General features: G+C 44.7%; 1 protein-coding gene across 1 annotated transcript in view; it reads left to right on the forward strand.

Annotated features, from left to right (window-relative positions):
• Positions 1-17,962, forward strand: part of ATG4A (autophagy related 4A cysteine peptidase) — a 56,909-nt gene that overhangs the window by 36,148 nt on the left and 2,799 nt on the right. Inside the window, exons 3-11 of the mRNA XM_004000782.4 lie at positions 1,348-1,419; positions 3,994-4,092; positions 7,022-7,123; positions 7,299-7,371; positions 10,438-10,517; positions 11,231-11,418; positions 11,542-11,620; positions 16,368-16,513; positions 17,614-17,670. Of these exons, the coding sequence (XP_004000831.1) occupies positions 1,348-1,419; positions 3,994-4,092; positions 7,022-7,123; positions 7,299-7,371; positions 10,438-10,517; positions 11,231-11,418; positions 11,542-11,620; positions 16,368-16,513; positions 17,614-17,670 (896 nt within the window). The remainder of the gene's footprint in view (positions 1-1,347; positions 1,420-3,993; positions 4,093-7,021; positions 7,124-7,298; positions 7,372-10,437; positions 10,518-11,230; positions 11,419-11,541; positions 11,621-16,367; positions 16,514-17,613; positions 17,671-17,962) is intronic.

The raw sequence follows: 17,962 nt of genomic DNA on the forward strand, positions 1-17,962 counted from the left end.
TCTTTCTGGATCTTAACTTCCTTCTCAGGTACTTAAAATGAGGAATACTGGAAAGGATCTCTTCTAGTTCTGTATTCCATGATAACAGGAGTCCCCAGCTTGTCAAATATGGCCATATCCAAATGTTAAGTTGGGAAATACCTTTCAAAGTGCACTTATGGTTAAAATGTCCATACAACTACCCCCAGCCTTTCTAGCATAGAGGAAAGCTGAAAGGCCTAGAGAATATCAGAGGAAGGAGTGAGTGGTGTGAACATTTGAGAGGGGAAGTATATAAAAACAGCTAACATGTATCACAGGCTTACCGCATATCGTACCATCTAAACACTTTCCATGCATTATCTTGCAGAATACTCACAACTCTATGATGTAGGTGCTCTTAGTCTCCCTATTTTAAGGATAAGAAAACTGAAGCTCAGAGAGATTATGTGACAAGGCCACACAGTTGGCAAGGAACAGAGTCAGGGCTCCAACCCAGGCAGAATATGACTCCAGAAGTTTTACTCTTAACCAGTGTACATCTGCTGCCCATAATGCAGTAGGCACTGGGGACGTGAAGGGCAGGGAGAATTCAGACCACTCAACTTTCTGGTTTGTTCAAAGGAAAGGCAGGAGAGAAAACAGAAATTATTGGCTAAAATCAAATTTTCTTTTCTTCTCTTAAAGTGCAATGGCTCTAACTTCTATACAGATGGACACGTGAAAGCCGCTGTATATGTGGTCATTGAAGTAAATTTATGTCATAAGATGCACAAAATGCTTTGAATAAAGACACCAAAGTGTTGGTGTCTAATTTATCCATTAGATTACAAATACCAGCTGCACTGGGTGGTGGTGTATATTTTTACACACTTAATTTACTTATTGTGGATCTTCCTTTTTAGTTAAACATACATGCATGCACACGTACACGTGTACACCCCCCACACCCCCACACATACACACCCCTAGTTTTAGATAATGGACACTGGGTACTGATGAGAGATCCAACCAACTATCATCATTTCAGGCAGGGGCTGGTTGCCTTGTTAGTGGGTTATCCTTGCTTTTCTTATCCCTTGTCTTTTGGCCACTGACCCCAGTGTTAGTACCTGCCAGGGCCATGGAGCTCAGTGAGTAGGAGACAGGAACCACCTGGCCAGTAGTACTGGTCAAAACATAGGTGAAAGGGAATGCTGAAATTACTTGGCTAAGGTGATACTGGGTTTTCTATGAACTTCCCTAGCCCCCAAACAATGGAATTGACTGGTTTATTTGAAAATGAGTTTCCTGCTGGCTCAGAAATCAAAGGCAGATATCTTTAGATGGGATGTGGTGATTTAATTTTAATTTCACATTTAATTTCAGAAAAATCTAAGCTGTTGTCTGATATAAGTGCTCGTCTGTGGTTTACATACAGAAGGAAATTTTCACCAATTGGTAGGTATATCATTTGTTGTACTTCACTTTCTTCCTTGTAGATAGCTTGCCTGAGGTGATCAGTGACATCCCAGAAACCTCAGAATTAACAGCTCACTGTGGTGAAGAATTTGCTTTAGGGGAATACTTAAATCTTATACTTTATTCAAAAGTTTCATTGCCCAAGTACTGCATCATGTATGGTTCCTTGGTGTGAATATGTAATTGCCAGGATATTTATGAGTCCACCTCCAAGTGTTCCGGCACCAGGTAGTATTAGTTGTTTTCCAGGACCAAGCAGAAAGTCAAACTTCTAGTCTGGGTAATATTTATTAACTCATAATCCACTGCTTTGTGGAGTTACTTGATTATTAAAGACAGTTATGCCTTGAATGAAAGAAAATAATTCCTATGATTTCCACCCCCTATGATATTAAAGCACCATACCATTGGAAGATGAACTATGATAGATTTCCTTGGAACTAATTATCAGCTGTTAGGTTACCACCTGCTGTCTAGGAAAAAAAAGGTCAATAAGCTAAGTGAATTGTCTCCCTTTAGAGAAAATCTGTAAAATGTTTGCAAGTAAGGTGGCCTATTCCTAGTATCATGGCCCTGTAGGAAAAAGAATGTCAAATCCAAGTGGTGGAAGCTATTCTCCTAAGAGAAAACCTGTCTGATTGATTCTGATGCAGGACTAGACATAATAACTGGAATGAAATCCTACTTTCTGATCAGTGCCCAAAACAAAGTCCACATGGACATTTTTTGCTTTCCATAGGAAGTACCCAAGCAGTAAAATGCACAAAGGAAAAATCTTTAGTACCCAGTGATTTTATTTATTTATTTATTTATTTATTTAAGTAATTAATTATATTTTAGAGAGAGAGTACATGCACCAGCTGGAAAGAGGAGCAGAGAGAGAGAGAGAGAGTGAGAGAGAGAGAAACTTAAGCAGGATCCACACTCAGCACAGAGCCCGACACAGGGCTCGATCCCATGACCCTGGGATTATGACCTGAGCCAAAATCAAGAGTTGGATGGTCAATGGACTGAGCCACCCAGGCACCCCTAGTACCCAGTGATTTTAAACTGTTAACTTTCTCTAGGTGAAGAGATCTTTACAAGGCTTAAAAACATTTGCAATTCAACTCTGACAATGTTTTTTTTTTTTTGTAAGTTTTAAGTAGGCTAAATGCCCAATGGGGGTTTGAACTCATGACCTTAAGATCAAGAGTTGCATGCTCTACTGACTGAGCCGGCCATGCACCCCAATTCTGACAATGTTTTGGCAATAGATGATCTCTTCTTTATCTAGTCTTCATTGCATCTCTCCTGTACTAAGCCGGCCATGTACCCCAATTCTGACAATGTTGTGTCAATAGATGATCTCTTCTTTATCTAGTCTTCATTGCATCTCTCCTGTACTAATGTGTCCTATAATTCTTCCATTATAGCAAGAGCCAAAGGACTCTCCTTCCAGTTTATGAGTTGGCTCAACCCTCCCCATCTTTCTGTAGCAATTCTCCTTCAGTCCCCACAACAAAAGGAAAAGGGTGGCCACTGTGGCCCATTTGTCTTACATGGCTGATGACCCTCCTTAAAGTTAGTCTTGTGAGATCATGCTTATAAGCATAGTTTTCCACTCCCATGTTGAGGACAGAGAGCAATGAAAGCAGAATGTCTCCTCTGCCATCCAAGTTATCTGATTTCACTGGTACCTTGAAAAAGGATATTGAGCTCACCCTGGCCACATACATGGGATTTTCATTACATCAAGTGTTCTTAAAGTGGAACCTGTTGTCTTCTTTCATTTATTAACTGGTTTTATGCCTTTTAAAGATGTAGCACATTTCCAATTTATTAGTAGCATTTTCAATTATGGCCATGCTCATAACACCAGATATTTACATCATCCTGAGTGAGTTTGTAGAACACTTGCACAGATATTTTTTCATCTAGTTCTTACAATATCCACTAACAGGCAGGGTGCGTGCTGTTGTTCCCAGTCTATAGTTGAGTCTTGGATCAGGTAACTAGAGACCATTCTTCTGATGCCTAATCTGGGACTCTTTCCTCTATTTTACATTGTCCTTCTTGCTGTTGAGGTCTTCTAATGTATATTTAGAACAGTCAAGAGCCTCCCAGATCTCTTTGACCATGTTGATGATTGCCTTTGGTAGCATTTATTCCTTAACTAAGGTAAGACTGGCTTCCCTGAGAAGTGAGCTGTGCAAAAAGCCAGGTTTGGTTAGGCAGATAATGACATGGCATGGGCCCAGTGTTGGTAGTCATACCTGGCAGTCATCTACAAAAATTGCATGCATACCTAGAAGTCCCCAAGGAGAAAACCTAAGGGGCAGGTTTTGTTCATTTGCTTGTTTTGTCTTTGGTCATAGAAACTGTTTTGGCTAACTCAGTGTTATCTCTGCAAGTTCCACCCTATAACAAGCCCTGTTTGATATTCAGCTGTATCTCTTGTCTCTTTTCAGAGTCTGTGTTTCTGTCTGTCTTGTATGATTCCCACATTTGCCAATGTTTCAGGAAACGGCAATCCAAGGAACCCATAGTCATTCCCATCCATTTTGCCAACAGGGGGAACTGGCCCTTCATCAGATGCCGGCTGGGGATGCATGCTCCGCTGTGGACAGATGATGCTGGCTCAAGCTCTTATCTGCAGACACTTGGGCAGGGGTGAGTTAAATTCGTTCTGCCTCAGAGACCTCTGCAGTAGCACTTCCTGCTGGTACTTTAGCATTGGTGCCGAGCTTCAGGAGCATTCAGTAACAGAGCCGAAGGTCCTAAAATGCTATCTGCCAGCTCAAGTGATGGGGCCGAAAAGTCAATAAAGCCTCCCAGGAGAAGGAAACAGCCGGCATTTCCTTGTGATTCACGAAGCCAGAGAGTTATTTTCCTGGGACAGAACTGAACATTGAGGCAGGTGTGTCATTAGAGTTTCCATCTTCGCTGTTGTTCAAGTGAGTCCTTAAACAGGTCAGATAACAAAGGGAGCAGGAAGAAGGGTGTGGTGGTAAATCTGTTTCTTGACCTCATTGAAAAAGTCTGCCTGGTGAGGATGTAAGTGACCTAAAGGAAGTGCCTAATGAGGGAGCTCGTGCTGTTTTGGTTTGGGTTCACTGAGAATATCCACTTGACAATGAAGGAATCCTTAATTTAGCTTTCTTATGAAGCCACTTCATTAAGAAACTTCTGGTATGCTTGGAACCCTTGAGTCTCCTGCTTTCTTAAGGTCTGTGCGTGCTTCCCTGTGGGCATCTGTAGATGACCTTGGCTGGATGCCAGTTCAGGCACTTGGGCGAAGGCCTGGTTTAACATGGAGATGAGGGAGGGAAAGGACACCTTGGATGAGATTGGCCTGCTGCATTCATTGGCTGCATGAATTCATTGGCTGAATTCATTGCTGCTCCTTGAGATTCAGAGGTATGAAAACATCACTCCTTTCCCCCCACTCTGGCAGCCTCACACACCCTGCTGCAGTTACCAGAGAGGATTGCAGAAGGGCCTGGGGAGGTTTTAGGGCTTAATGCCTTATTTTCAGAGTTTAGAGGAGCCTAAACCCACTTTTCCTGGGTAGTATCATAATTCCAGTTTTACAGATGAGGAAATTGAGGCTTAGGAAGTACAAGGACTTACCCAGAGTCAAACAGCAAGAAAGCGTGGATTTGGGAATAGAAGAAGGCAGGTCTTCTGACTCATTGTCCAGTGATTTCTCTACGGTACACATACTTCTTGGAGCAGGTCCATTCTATTTAATTTCTCATTTATAAAACACAGCAAGACGATCTTCCTGGAAGTGAATTCTGTGGGAAGCAAACGAGGAAAACATAAAACCCCAAAGTCAGTAGCCTCAGTCGTTTTAATATAAAAGCAAATAGCAGGAAGAATTTGAAATAGATCTTGTAGCTAAGATATATTCAAAGATGTAATTTTGGTATTTTTTTAATGTTTATTTTTATTTTTATTTTTTTAATGTTTTTTAATGTTTATTTTATTATTTTTGAGACAGAGAGAGACAGAGCATGAACGGGGGAGGGGCAGAGAGAGAGGGAGACACAGAATCGGAAGCAGGCTCCAGGCTCTGAGCCATCAGCCCAGAGCCCGACGCGGGGCTCGAACTCACGGACCGCGAGATCGTGACCTGAGCCGAAGTCGGACGCTTAACCGACTGAGCCACCCAGGCGCCCCTGTTTATTTTTATATTTTAGAGAGAAAGAGAGAGAGAGAGAGAGCTGGGGGGGGGGGGAGCAGAGAGAGAGGGGGAGACACAGAATCCAAAGCAGGCTCCAGGCTCTGAGCTGTCAGCACAGAGCCTGATGCAGGGCTCAAACCCATGGACTACAAGATGATGACCTGAGCCAAAGTTGGACATTCAACCGACTGAACCTCCCAGGCGCCCCTTGAAGATGTAGTTTTGTAAAGAAGTATTTTGGAGGGCTTCCTATTCAGTTACTCCATAATTAAGTATTCACTCACTCATCGCTATCATCAGTCAACATTTAGCGGTACTTAGCAGCCAGCTACTCAGGATTTCCCCAGACTTGGACAATTCAGTAGCAAATGAAAACAAAAACAAAAACAACCTGGATGTGGTTCACCCTCTGAAGACTATGATGGCCACAAAGTTTAAAAGTTTGATTTCAGATCCACTGGAAGCAAAGAGAACAGAAGACTCTGGAGGTAATGGCCGTTGGCTTCAAGTATACTTCAGCTGTGAGGTTAAAATCTCCCTCGAACTTTTGGGAGAGAAATTTGTGTCTTGGAAGCAAACGGAGCCCCGGAGGTCTGTCCCATTACACAGAGTTCCTAAAGCTGAGGGAAGGGGAGAAGCGCATCCCCTCCACAGTGGCGATTATGGAGAATTTTTGTGGGTGTCCTTCGGGAGGGATAAATAGCCCCTGCAGTATTTGGGGGCGCCATGCCTAAGGCACAGATAGGATTCCTAGAGATGTTGTTATTTTGGCTTTGGTCATAAAGAAACCTTGAACGCTTGATAGCAAAGGTATGTGTTTTTCCAAAGGTCAGTGTGGACGTTTTCAAGGTTGTGTAAAAATGGCAGCATGCAATTGTTTTTTAAACCCTTAGTTGTAAGTTGTGTATATTCCCCTGTGCACTGTCATGTGTGAGAAGAGCAGTACCCCCCACTCTTTTGGCAATTGAGACTCTTTTGGCAATGTGGCCAAAATATAGGGACCAAAGCTATTGCTGTCTGTGTAGAGATGAGACACTGTGGCATCAGAGTGATCTAAGGATATACTGCTGGGTTTTTGGTGAGCTCCTTCTCGCTGAGTAGCTGACCAGAAAGGCCTTGCCTGACATTGTTGTCATGTAATATTTATCTAGCTCAAGCCCTTGGGCTAAGTCAATTCCTTGGTTAAAGTCTTGTTTTCCTTTTACTTTACACCCACTGAGACTTTGAAAGTAATGTCTCCAGATGCCATTGTTGTCAATATTGGAGTTCCTTAGGAATGTTCTAACTTGATCACTCCTGCCTTCCAGATGCAACTCGTGTGTTTTCCCTCTAACCCCGTGGTTACAGTAAGAGTGCAGAGAGGTAAATAAACAGTTGTAAAAATGATTTTAACTCATTTTTTTTCCTAAAAAGACTGGAACTGGGAGAAACAAAAAGAACAACCCAAAGAATACCAACGGATCCTACAGTGCTTCTTAGATAGAAAGGATTGTTGCTACTCTATCCATCAAATGGGTAAGGTTACATCAGTAGTTTTATGGCAATGTCTGTACCTACTGCTTTCACCCCCTGCCTTATATGTGGCTCTGCTAAGTTGTCCATCTGCTTAATTATTTATGAAAAAAAATAGGAGTTTGTGGTGTGCTAGAAGAACTTTTGCTAACATCTTTTTTTTTCCACATAAAAACAGCACAAATGGGTGTAGGAGAAGGGAAATCAATTGGCGAATGGTTTGGACCAAATACAGTTGCACAGGTGTTAAAGTAAGTAAAAGAGTCTGGCATCTGCCTTATTGTACTCTCTCCTATGCCTCCTTCTTCTGCCAACTCAGTGTCCCATCAATCTAACTATTCCTGCCATCCCACTAAGCCACCAGACATCTGCACTATTTTGCCTAGACAGTTCTTTGAAGTGTGCAAGTATGGACATCTGTTATCATATTTCAGAGTCGTAGTCACTGGTGCCGGTATAGAGGGAGGCATCTCAGGACTCATTCAGTATCTGTTCCCTCTGCAGGTTGGTGTTCACCTTCCAGGGAACCATCAGCCTGAGGGTCACTTTGAAGCCAAAAGGCTAAATAGTAAGTGGTGGAGGCTGAGCTAGCTTAGGAAAGACAAGGACTCCCACTCTGTATAGTATTAAAAAAACCTCATTCATTCATTCATTCATTCATTCAAGATTTAAAATTTTTTAATGTTTATTTACTTTTGAGAGAGAGACAGAGACAGAGAGGCAGAGCACAAGCGGGAGAGGGGCAGAGAGAGGGGGAGACACAGAGTCAGAAGCAGTCTCCAGGCCCTGAGCTGTCTGCATAGAGCCTGATGCGGGGCTTGAACCCACAAACCGTGAGATCATGACCTGAGCCAGTCAGATGCTAAACCAACTGAGCCAGCCAGGTGCCCCATTCATTCAACATTTACTGAGTGGCTGTGCTGTGCAAAGTGCTGGGTATACAGAAATAAACTAGACACAGTTCTTGCCTCAAGGAACTCAACACCTGTGTGAGGAGACAAACCCCAAGGGAGTCTTGGGATCAGTTTGTTGTGTCTTGGCAGACTCCAGGTACCCCAGCATGGTACTTGTGCAGTTGCTCTGTTAAATCGCAGAATTTACTGCCCATACCAAGAGGCAAGGTGGAGAATCTAAGATGAACATTTTAGAAGTGAATGGGATGGGTGGCATCAGCACCTATACATCTAGGCCACCTCACCTGTTGTCACTCTCCTTCCTGACAGCCTGTCACTGAATGAAAACTCCGCAAGGGCAGAGATTACATTTGTCTTGTTCACTACAGTAACACCAGCACATAAAACCGCCTGGCACACATAAGTGCTCAGTAGATACTTGACGGGTGAATGGAGATGCCATCCAGAATCTGAAGCTGGATTTAGGCATCAGAAGATTGAAACCATCTGGAATCCTTTGGCGTAGCTTGCTTCTTCAATTCCCAGGCTCTCTGAAGGATGATGGCAGGACCTGCTCATGAAAAGTACAGAGGGGGCACTGTTTCAATTATTAGCCAGTCTTCGTGAACCAGAATGCTCTGAAAATGTGCTCACGAGGGGAGTAGTCTGGATTTCCTGGGGACCCAAGCAAAATCTGTATTTTGGCGTTATTCCTTGCTAATGCTGCAACCCCCCTGTGACCACTTCCTTGCCTTAGTCCATAGTCCCTTTGGGGGGCATCATTGATTCTGCTGAGTGAAGATCTGGCAGTATTTCAGGAAGCACCGTAGGAACCCAGGGTCGAAGGTGTAGAAGATGGATGAGAATGGCTGTGCCGAGACCCAAACCCAGCCTGAAATGTTTGTTTTTTACATGATGTCCTTCAGAATCTGCTTCTTTCTTCTAAATTTTGAAGTTCTCAACAATAAGCAAATGGAAACATACCTTTTTTAAAGAATTTAAGTGGCTTGTTTTTGGTGGGGGAGGGGCAGAGAGAGAGAGGGAGGGAGGGAGGGAGGGAGGGAGGGAGGGAGAGAATCTTAAGCAGGATGCATGCTTAGTGCCGAGTCTGACGCAGGGCTTGATCCCGCGACCCAGGGATCATTACGTGAGCTGAAATCAAGAGTCAGACGCTCAATCGACTAAGCCACCCAGGCACCCCTAAGTGGGTTTTGAGTCACTGTGATTGTTATCATTAATAACAGAGTATTAGTGTATCAGGGAAAGGTAATACATTACAAGGAATGAAATTAAAGTGTAATGGTAATTAACCTCTTCCTGGGAGCTACTTTGGTTAGGAAAATCATATATATATATGTATATATATATTGTTTTATCCAGTGAGGCTGTGATTTACTCAAGAATTCCAGAAGTAGCCAGGTTAAATACACCTTCTTTCAGACTGGTAAGAGGGAAACATAAGAGAGAAATGGCCATGGTGCTTTATTTTTTATTTTTTTAATCTTTTTTTTACTTTTTCTTTTGTTTTTTTTTTAAATGTTTTTATTTATTTTTGAGAGAGAGTGTGTGAGTAAGGGAAGGGCAGAGACAGAGGGAGAGAGACACAGAATCTGAAGCAGGTTCCAGGCTCTGAGCTGTCAGCACAGAGCCCAACACAGGGTTTGAACTCATGAATGGTGAGATCATGACCTGAGCCAAAGTCGGATGCTTAACCAACTGAGCCACCCAGGCACCCCAGCAATGGTGCTTTACTCAGACCTCAGAAAATCCTTGTGTTGAAGGGGTTTTCTTTCTAACCTCCTCCAAAGTTATACAATTCAGCATGCTCTCTCTCTGTTCAGCTGTTGACCAGAGAGGCCCCACACCAAGGCCATATGCAGCCCACGTCTCTTGAACAGCATTTGTACTGCACATGGGGAGGGGTGTAAGAGATATTTCTCTCTCTCTCTGCATTTTCCTCAGCCTTATCCTCAACATTATCTGTGCTCCCAAACATATGTATGTATTTATATTTTATATTTTATATTTATATTTATAACTTCATGACAGTTTCCTTTTTTTGAAAAAAGCAGTAAGTCAGAATGTGTTTTGTTTAAGAAGAGAAAACAAAATCTCTGGGAGCAGATACATTGGCATCTTTTCTCTTTTGCCTGACAGGAGTCACTTTGTGAGGTAGACTTTTCCATTTTGTAAAGCAGGACTTTTTTTTCAGCATTCTAAAACAGTGACTCTGTGGCATTCTCAAGGTCCCCGGACATGGAATGTTCCAGAGCTCTCGGTCAGGGGAGCCAGAGCTGACCCGAATCCTAACTTCTCTGTGGCTCAGCATTTGGTGACTTTAGGAACAGTGGGCATATATTGTACTGCTTCCTGCTATTGTTGCCATCTTCCCCCATTTTTACTTCATTGTGTGTTACTTTGCAGAAAACTTGCTTTATTTGACGAATGGAATTCCTTGGCTGTTTATGTTTCAATGGATAACACAGTGGTCATTGAAGATATCAGTGAGTCCCTAGCCTGTCTACCTTCCCAGGTGGTGGGTGGTTGAGGTCCTTCCTCAACATTCAGAAAGTGTGTGGGGTGGGGGTGGGTGGGGGAGAGGGAGAGAGAGGGACAACAGACAGACAGACTGACAGACAGGCACTGACTCTCTGGCCTGCTCCACTAAAGCAGGGAAGCTTGGGGGGAGGGCACAGGACTCTGGTTAATCATTCGCTATGCCTTTTCTTCTCTTTCCTTTCAGCTTTCTGAAAGGAAGAAAACAATGAGGGTCTTTTCTGACCCTCAGTGAGCTATCAGACCCTTTCCCTGCAGGATACTCAAAGTATGGATAATCAGTTAAACCAACAGGTCTTCTGTGGAGGTCCCCATTTGCCCCAGCCCTGTGCTCTCGGCCATGGGGTTAGAGAAACCAAAGATACAGTCCCTGTCTCAAAGGCAGAAAAACTAGTCTAGAAATCAGATTTTTTTTTTCAATGAGCCCCTAATATCTGGCAGGAGGTAAGTGAGTGCCCGGTTGCCAGAAGGAAGAGGAGTAAGGGCTGGAGAAGTGGCCTGGGCTTCCTGTGGGGCGAGGTCGGGCAAGCTGGGCCTCAGTGGCAGATGGGAGGGCCTCCCAGGCAGATGTCATGTGAGGTTGCCCTTAGTTTCGCCCTTGGTGTATCTCATATGACCGGATACCCCTTACTCACCCAGCTCTCTTGTCTTCCACTTCCAGAAAAAATGTGCTGCGTCCTTCCCTCAAGTGCTGACACAGTTGGTGAGAGCACCCCCGGCACTCTGAATGCTTCGAATCAGAGTAGGGGCACCTTTGCCTGCTGCCCAGCCTGGAAACCCCTGCTGCTTATTGTGCCCCTTCGCCTGGGCATAAACCAAATCAATCCTGTCTATGTCGATGCGTTCAAAGTAAGTCACCCCGTTTCCCAGGCCCAGAGTGCCGCCCGCCCATCACACCGCCATGTAAGTACAGAGATCCGTGAGCAGCAGTCCACAAGTGAGTTGAGAATCTTGCACTCTCTTTCCCTCTAGGAGTGTTTTAAGATGCCCCAGTCTTTAGGGGCCTTAGGAGGAAAACCAAATAACGCCTATTATTTCATAGGATTCTTAGGTAAGAAAAGAGGAATCACAAGTAAGTCGTCATGGGCCAGGGGAGGGTGGGCAGAAGGTTTGCACGTGACACCAGGCAATTCCAGTTAGGAGGCCCTCTTCTAGCCCAGAGATGCTGTGGCCTTTGGCCAGCTCATTCTGTCTCTGGCCTGATCTGTGGAGAGTAACACTTCTCTGTGTCTGCTGGAGAGTGGATCCCCTCCTTCAGTGTCCCACTTCCTTGCCTCTTGATAAGATGGTTCTATAGCTGCTTTCCCACTGGACCACCCCAAGGTCACAGCATTATCTCAGCATCTCTGTCTCCTTTCTGTGGGGTCCAGGGTGGCAGGGTTTCACTCTTCTGGCATTGTTGATCCCCCTCTTTTAGGGGCTTGGGCATTCGTGCTAGGAGCCATCTTCTGACTTCCATGCAGCTGGGCCTGCTGCCTCCTTGTTCAGAGCCATGACTAGGTAGACGTGAAAGGAGGCAAAGACAGAGCTATCCTGTTTCTGATAACAGGGGCTAAGCCTTAAAACCACTAACTTCCTAATGCAGATGCTAACAAGCATCCCAGGATCCCCTGCCTAGGTCGATGCCTCTGGAAATCTAGCTGCCTTATTCACTAGCTGTGGTCAGAGTCATTTAAGGCCCATGGCACACAAGGTGAGCTAGCCCAGTTCTTCTCAAACTTTAATGTGCATGCAAATCACCCTGAGAGCCTATTTAATTTTTTTTAATGTTTATTTATTTGAGAGAGAGAGAGAGACAGAGCATGAACGGGGGAGGGTCAGAGAGAGAGGGAAACACAGAATCTGAAGCAGGCTCCAGGCTCTGAGCTGTCAGCATAGAGCCTGATGCAGGGCTCGAACTCACGGACCGTGAGATCATGACCTGAGCCGAAGTCAGACACTTAACCGACTGAGCCACCCAGGCGCCCCCTGAGAGCCTATTTAAAATGCACATTCAGGAGGTCCAGGGTGGGCCCTGAGAGTCTACATTTCTAACTAGGTGGTCCTGCGGCTGCTGGTGTACACACTGCACGTTGAGTACCAAGGGCCTAGACCCCTGGTTAGTGCTGAAGAGCACAGGGAAGGGGGCGATGTGGCCTGAAACTGGGCTTCGAGGAACATGAGCTTAGATTACAAGGGAGAGCCTCAGTTAGGCAAGAGCGAGCCAGAGCAGACCTGGGGAAAGGCACAAGGGATGTGCAGAGGAGAAGGTGAAATGGGCTTGGCCACCCTCCCCCCCCAACTCCTTGGAGATTCAGGGAGGTGAGGAGGGGGTGGAAACAGACATACCTGGCCTCATATGCAGTCTCCCAGTTATCAGCTGTGTGACAGCAGGAAACAAATATCAACTCTTCAGTCTCAGTTTCCTCTAGTGGAAAATAGGGCTGGGGCCCCTGGCTGGCTCAGTCGGTAGAGCATGTGACTCTTGATCTCAGGGTTGTGAGTTCGAGCCCCATGTTGGGCTTAGAGCTTACTTTAAAAAACAAAAAAGAGGGGTGCCTGGGTGGCTTAGTTGATTGAGCATCCAACTTCAGCTCAGGTCATGATCTCACAAGTCATGAGTTCGAGTCTTGAGTCGGGCTCTGTGCTGACAGCTCAGAGCCTAGAGCCTGCTTTGGATTCTGTGTCTCCCTCTCTCTCTTTCTCTGTCCCTCCTCCACTCGCACTTAGTCTCTCTGTCTCTCATAAATAAAACAGCAAAAAAAATTTTTTTAAGAAAACCAAAAAAGAAAATAGGCCTACCCCTTAACTCTCCGTGTTGTCACCTCACAGGGGAGCACTCAGCAAATAGCCAGGCATGTAGTATGCACTCAGTAAAAGATAGCCCCACCTTTCCTGACCCCCAACTGGTCTGGTCTTTGCTTACTCTTTCTTCTCTTTGAGGCTGTCTACACAGTTGCCTGAGCTCTCTATTGCTGCCATCTATTGGTGGAGCCCAAAACTACAGCTTGATGGAAAATTTGCAAACCATGGAGGCATTCGTTTCTTTCTCCAAGTACAAAATCCAGTATTTGGAGTTATATAAATTTAGACAGCCTCTGCTTCTAAATTTTTGGGATCCTGTCAAATAAAATGTTGTAAAAAAGTCAATTTCCTGTATTTTGGTACTTGAGCACAAGGCTGAAACAGATACTAAATAATTTTGGAGGGGGCTCAATGGAGAGTGTTTGGGATTCCCGGGTACCCTGGCCTCGCTTTCCTCAAGTTACCCAGAGAGAATTTGCCAAGCTGGCATAGCCCTTTTGTTTCATGAGCCCATTGGGTCAGGGTGACTTGTGAGGGTTGACTACTCGTGAAAGGGGTGAGGGCAATCTTTAGTTCCCCCAGAGAGAGGTTTACATAGTACCCATTTGCCCATTGGCTTTCATAAACTCTTTGCTTCACCTTCATTTGAGGCTCCAAAGTCCCCCTAAATCCCCTTTTCTGCCTTATCCCCTTACTGTACTCGGTTGGGGTTCCGGGTTGTAAAATGCCTAAAAGGAGGGAACAGATGAGACCTGCCATTTTCTGAACAGCTGTCTTGTGTCAGAGACCCCACCAAGTACCACTCCCCATGTAGGTAGGAAGGTAGGTAGGTAGGTAGGTAGGTAGGTAGGTAGGTAGATAGGTAGGTAGGTAGATATATAGAGAACATATACATATATAGTCCTATATAGAGATGTATAGATATAGATAGTCCTATATAGAGATGCATAGATATAGATAGTTAGCATAATAACTCACAGCATAACTGTGAGTTAGAGCTTGTTATTATAGTGAGACTAAGAGTTAGAGGGATTGTTTCCTCAAGGCCACCCAGCTAGAAAGTAGCAAAGCCAGGATATAATCCCGATTTGGCCATCCCTGTTTACCATGCCACATTGCTTCCTGAGGGCCCTCTTAGCTCTCAATGTGGACACTAAGGCCAGGATGAGACTCTGGCTCTCCAATTTTGCCTGCTTAGACAGGAGATGTTTGTCCCCTGTACTTGAGTAAAGAAAGGTTGTCACCTGAGATGCGTAGTGTGAGCCCTGTGTCTGCAGATGGTTGACCAGACTGCCTCTTGCACTTGAGCCTCTTTAGAGACCTTGATTTAGTCCCCACATCACTTCTAGGGCTTCTTAGATATTCTCCTGTATCTCTTTTAAGCACTCTAAGGAACAGTGCAGCCTGCCAAGCTCCATCTCACACACACACACACACACACACACACACACACACAGCCAGAATCAGAGAGGATGCTCTTATTCCCAGCATCTTAACTTGAAACGCCCTGGTAGGATGCTTGATTCTAACCATGCTCTGGATCTCTATTTTATTGTGCAGAACTTCCTTTCCTTCTTACTTTTCTGTCGTCATAAGTAGGCTTCCTTCTAAACATTCTGGTTGTTGCTTTTCTTTGTGACTTCATGCTTTTTTGATATAACTGATCTCACCCACTTGTGGTCTAGGGGAAATATGTATGTTCCTTGACTTTCATAAAACAAGTCATATGGGGGCATTGATTTTCATATACTCTTAAACATGTATTTGTAGGGAAATACTTTTGAGTCAAAGCAAGATACTTCAGTGGCCACCTTGTATTTGTATTGTATTTTAAGCATTTCACAGCAAAGAAACCTTCTGGTTCTTATAATGCCCTGTGAGGTAACTGGAACAGGCCTAGTAACCCCAGTTTAAAAACAAGAGAATTTAAGACCAATTGAATTGAATGGTTGCCCTTGGTCTGTGACACAGACAAGTTAAGCTACTCATCAGACATCAGAAACACATTCTTTGCCAGCAGAAGTACTTAGATGGGGCCCAACACAGCCCTGGGTGCCATTCCAGGGAGATTCTTTGGGGCATCTCTTCCTACCATGCCCTCCAGCCTCAGGTAGATCTCTCTTTGGTTGCCTAACCCAGTCTATTACACAGAAGCCCACATGGCCCTGAGGCCTGGACAGTGAGGTTGGGGTTCCACCTTAGGAACTTTTGGCAGCTCAGCCTGCCTCTGATGAGCATTAGAGGGACTCTCAGCCTCTTGAATATCAAAGTAGAGCTTTTATTATTTCAGACTCCTCCAGGGTCATCATTGGACTAGGCCTTTTCAATTTGACAAAATGTGGCTTTCCTCTCATTTGTAAAGATTGAACATGTTGAAGTGAATTCTCCCAGGGAGGCGTATGTGTACTGATGTTAAGAAGCCCAAGGCAGTGCTTTCCAACAGGAATTACTAACTTGCTAACATTGACTAATTTGCTAGCTAAATCAAGACCAGAAGTCAGAGCCCTGGTATCCTATCCATTGCAGAGTCCTCATTCCCATTTATTTTGAAGGCCAAGGCCTTTTTTCTTACCAGATGGGCTCTCTGACCGGAGGTCTGAGCACTGATGGTGTGGAGTGAGATGCTTTTCCATGTTGAAAGAGGCAGGAAGCTCCCCCTAATGCCACCTGGGCTCATGCCCTGGTGATCCTACCTACTGCCTCTTTGCTACTGCTGCTCACAGAGCCTGCCATGTCATCTGTGGTCTCTCATTCCTCAAACCATTTCTCAAACCTGTCACTCTCCATTTCCAGTCTTGGACCTTAAGGAGATGCAAATGCTAGGGCAAGTCTTCTCATCAAATGATTGGACTTGGCTTCCTTCAAGCATGATCACCCAAGTTCGGGCTTTCTGTCACCTCATTCTCATTGTCACCAAGGGACGGGTTTAGAAAACCAGAGTGCCTCTCCCAAGGGCAGCAGTGAGGCCAGAGCCAGTGGTTCTTTCTAGATTAAGCATATCTCATTCCAAACAGGTGATGAGCTCATTTTCTTGGACCCTCACACAACCCAGACTTTTGTTAACACCGAGGAAAATGGAACAGTTGATGACCAGACTTTCCATTGCCTGCAATCCCCTCAGCGAATGAACATCTTGAACTTGGATCCTTCCGTAGCATTGGTGGGTATCTGAAGGTTAGGCGGGCCAAGAGATACAACAGCACCCTATTACAGATTGGTTCCTTGAGGGTCATCCAGGTTGCCAGGTAGGGCGGCAAGAATGTGTTCAGTCACCAACCCCTACAAGGGGTAGCATAGTATTGTGGGGAGGGGGTGGACCTTGAAGACAACTACTTGAGTTGGAATCCAGGCCCTGCCACTTACTAGCTATGGACTTAGTGGGAGTCTCTTAACTTTTCTAAGCCTCAGTCTTCTCATCCCTAAAATGAGCAAAACAATAGTTCCTTCACCGTAGGGTCGTATGACGTATACTGTGCATTAGGCACTCAGCGCAGTGCCGGGCACATTGTAAGCATTCTGCAAATAGTTATTATTAGTGTTACAGTCATTCCCCTTTTACTTCTTGCCCTGTAATTATTGCCACACAGGCACATGGAATAAGGTAGGACATACAGAGGGAGGGAGGGATAAGAGGGCACCCAGGGGCACTTCTGCGTGCCTAGTGCTGATTTCTCTGGACACCCAATCCAGGAAGTTGCAGGGTTTCCCCCCTGGAAGGATGATTCTGAGGATGGGGAAGGAGATTCATGGTCCCCTTTATTCTAATAGATAATTTCCTTAAGGTGAAAGCCATCTTATTAAGTACCGCCTCTAGCTAAAAGTACTATTTGGCTTATCTGTTGGTTTAGTTGACTCTTTTTTATGGATGTGTCTGTGCACTGAATGTGATGGAATTAACCCCATGCTCTGGAGATTGGCCTTCAAGTTACTGTGTCTCATAGTATGAGGGGAGATGGATGGGGAAGGCCAAAGACAGGGAAAGAGGGAGAGGGAGGGAGAGAGTGAGGGAGGGAGAGAAAGAGATAAAGATGGAGAGGGAGAGATGGAATGAACAAGTAAATGTGTGTGTCCAGGTGAGGCAATGACCTAGGAGAGAGAGAAATCCTGCCAGTATTTTTCATTATTGCCAGAAGACACATCTATAGAGAGTGGCCCATATCAGAGCTTTGGGCCAGTGGCTCCATCTTGCAGTGCATAGGGCCTGACGTAGTGCACCTGCCCACTTCTAAGTTGTGTTCTCTTGTTTCCCCCCCCCCCAAGGGATTTTTCTGCAAAGAAGAAAAAGACTTTGATAACTGGTGTAGCCTTGTTCAGAAGGTATGTATGTTTTTCTTAGTGTTAAAAACAAAATTGTTCAATAGGATTCCTTTTCAAGACTGTTTCTCATAGTAACCTAAATCTAGCCTGCTAGGACTTTATTTCAAGAGAGAAACTAAGATGTGGGGGGTTATGCAGAACCTTGGGGGAACCAAAGAAAAACTTTGGGTTGAAATATGCTTAGTATGTCAAGTGAGTGATATTTTTAGCTAAGTAATGTTTCATCTCATTATGCCTACGAGTTACATGAAATAGTCATGAAATAGTCCATGAATATTCTACCAGTTTAACT

The sequence above is a fragment of the Felis catus genome, chromosome X (assembly GCF_018350175.1).
Source record: "Felis catus isolate Fca126 chromosome X, F.catus_Fca126_mat1.0, whole genome shotgun sequence".
In the NCBI taxonomy this organism is placed as follows: Eukaryota; Metazoa; Chordata; class Mammalia; order Carnivora; family Felidae; genus Felis; species Felis catus.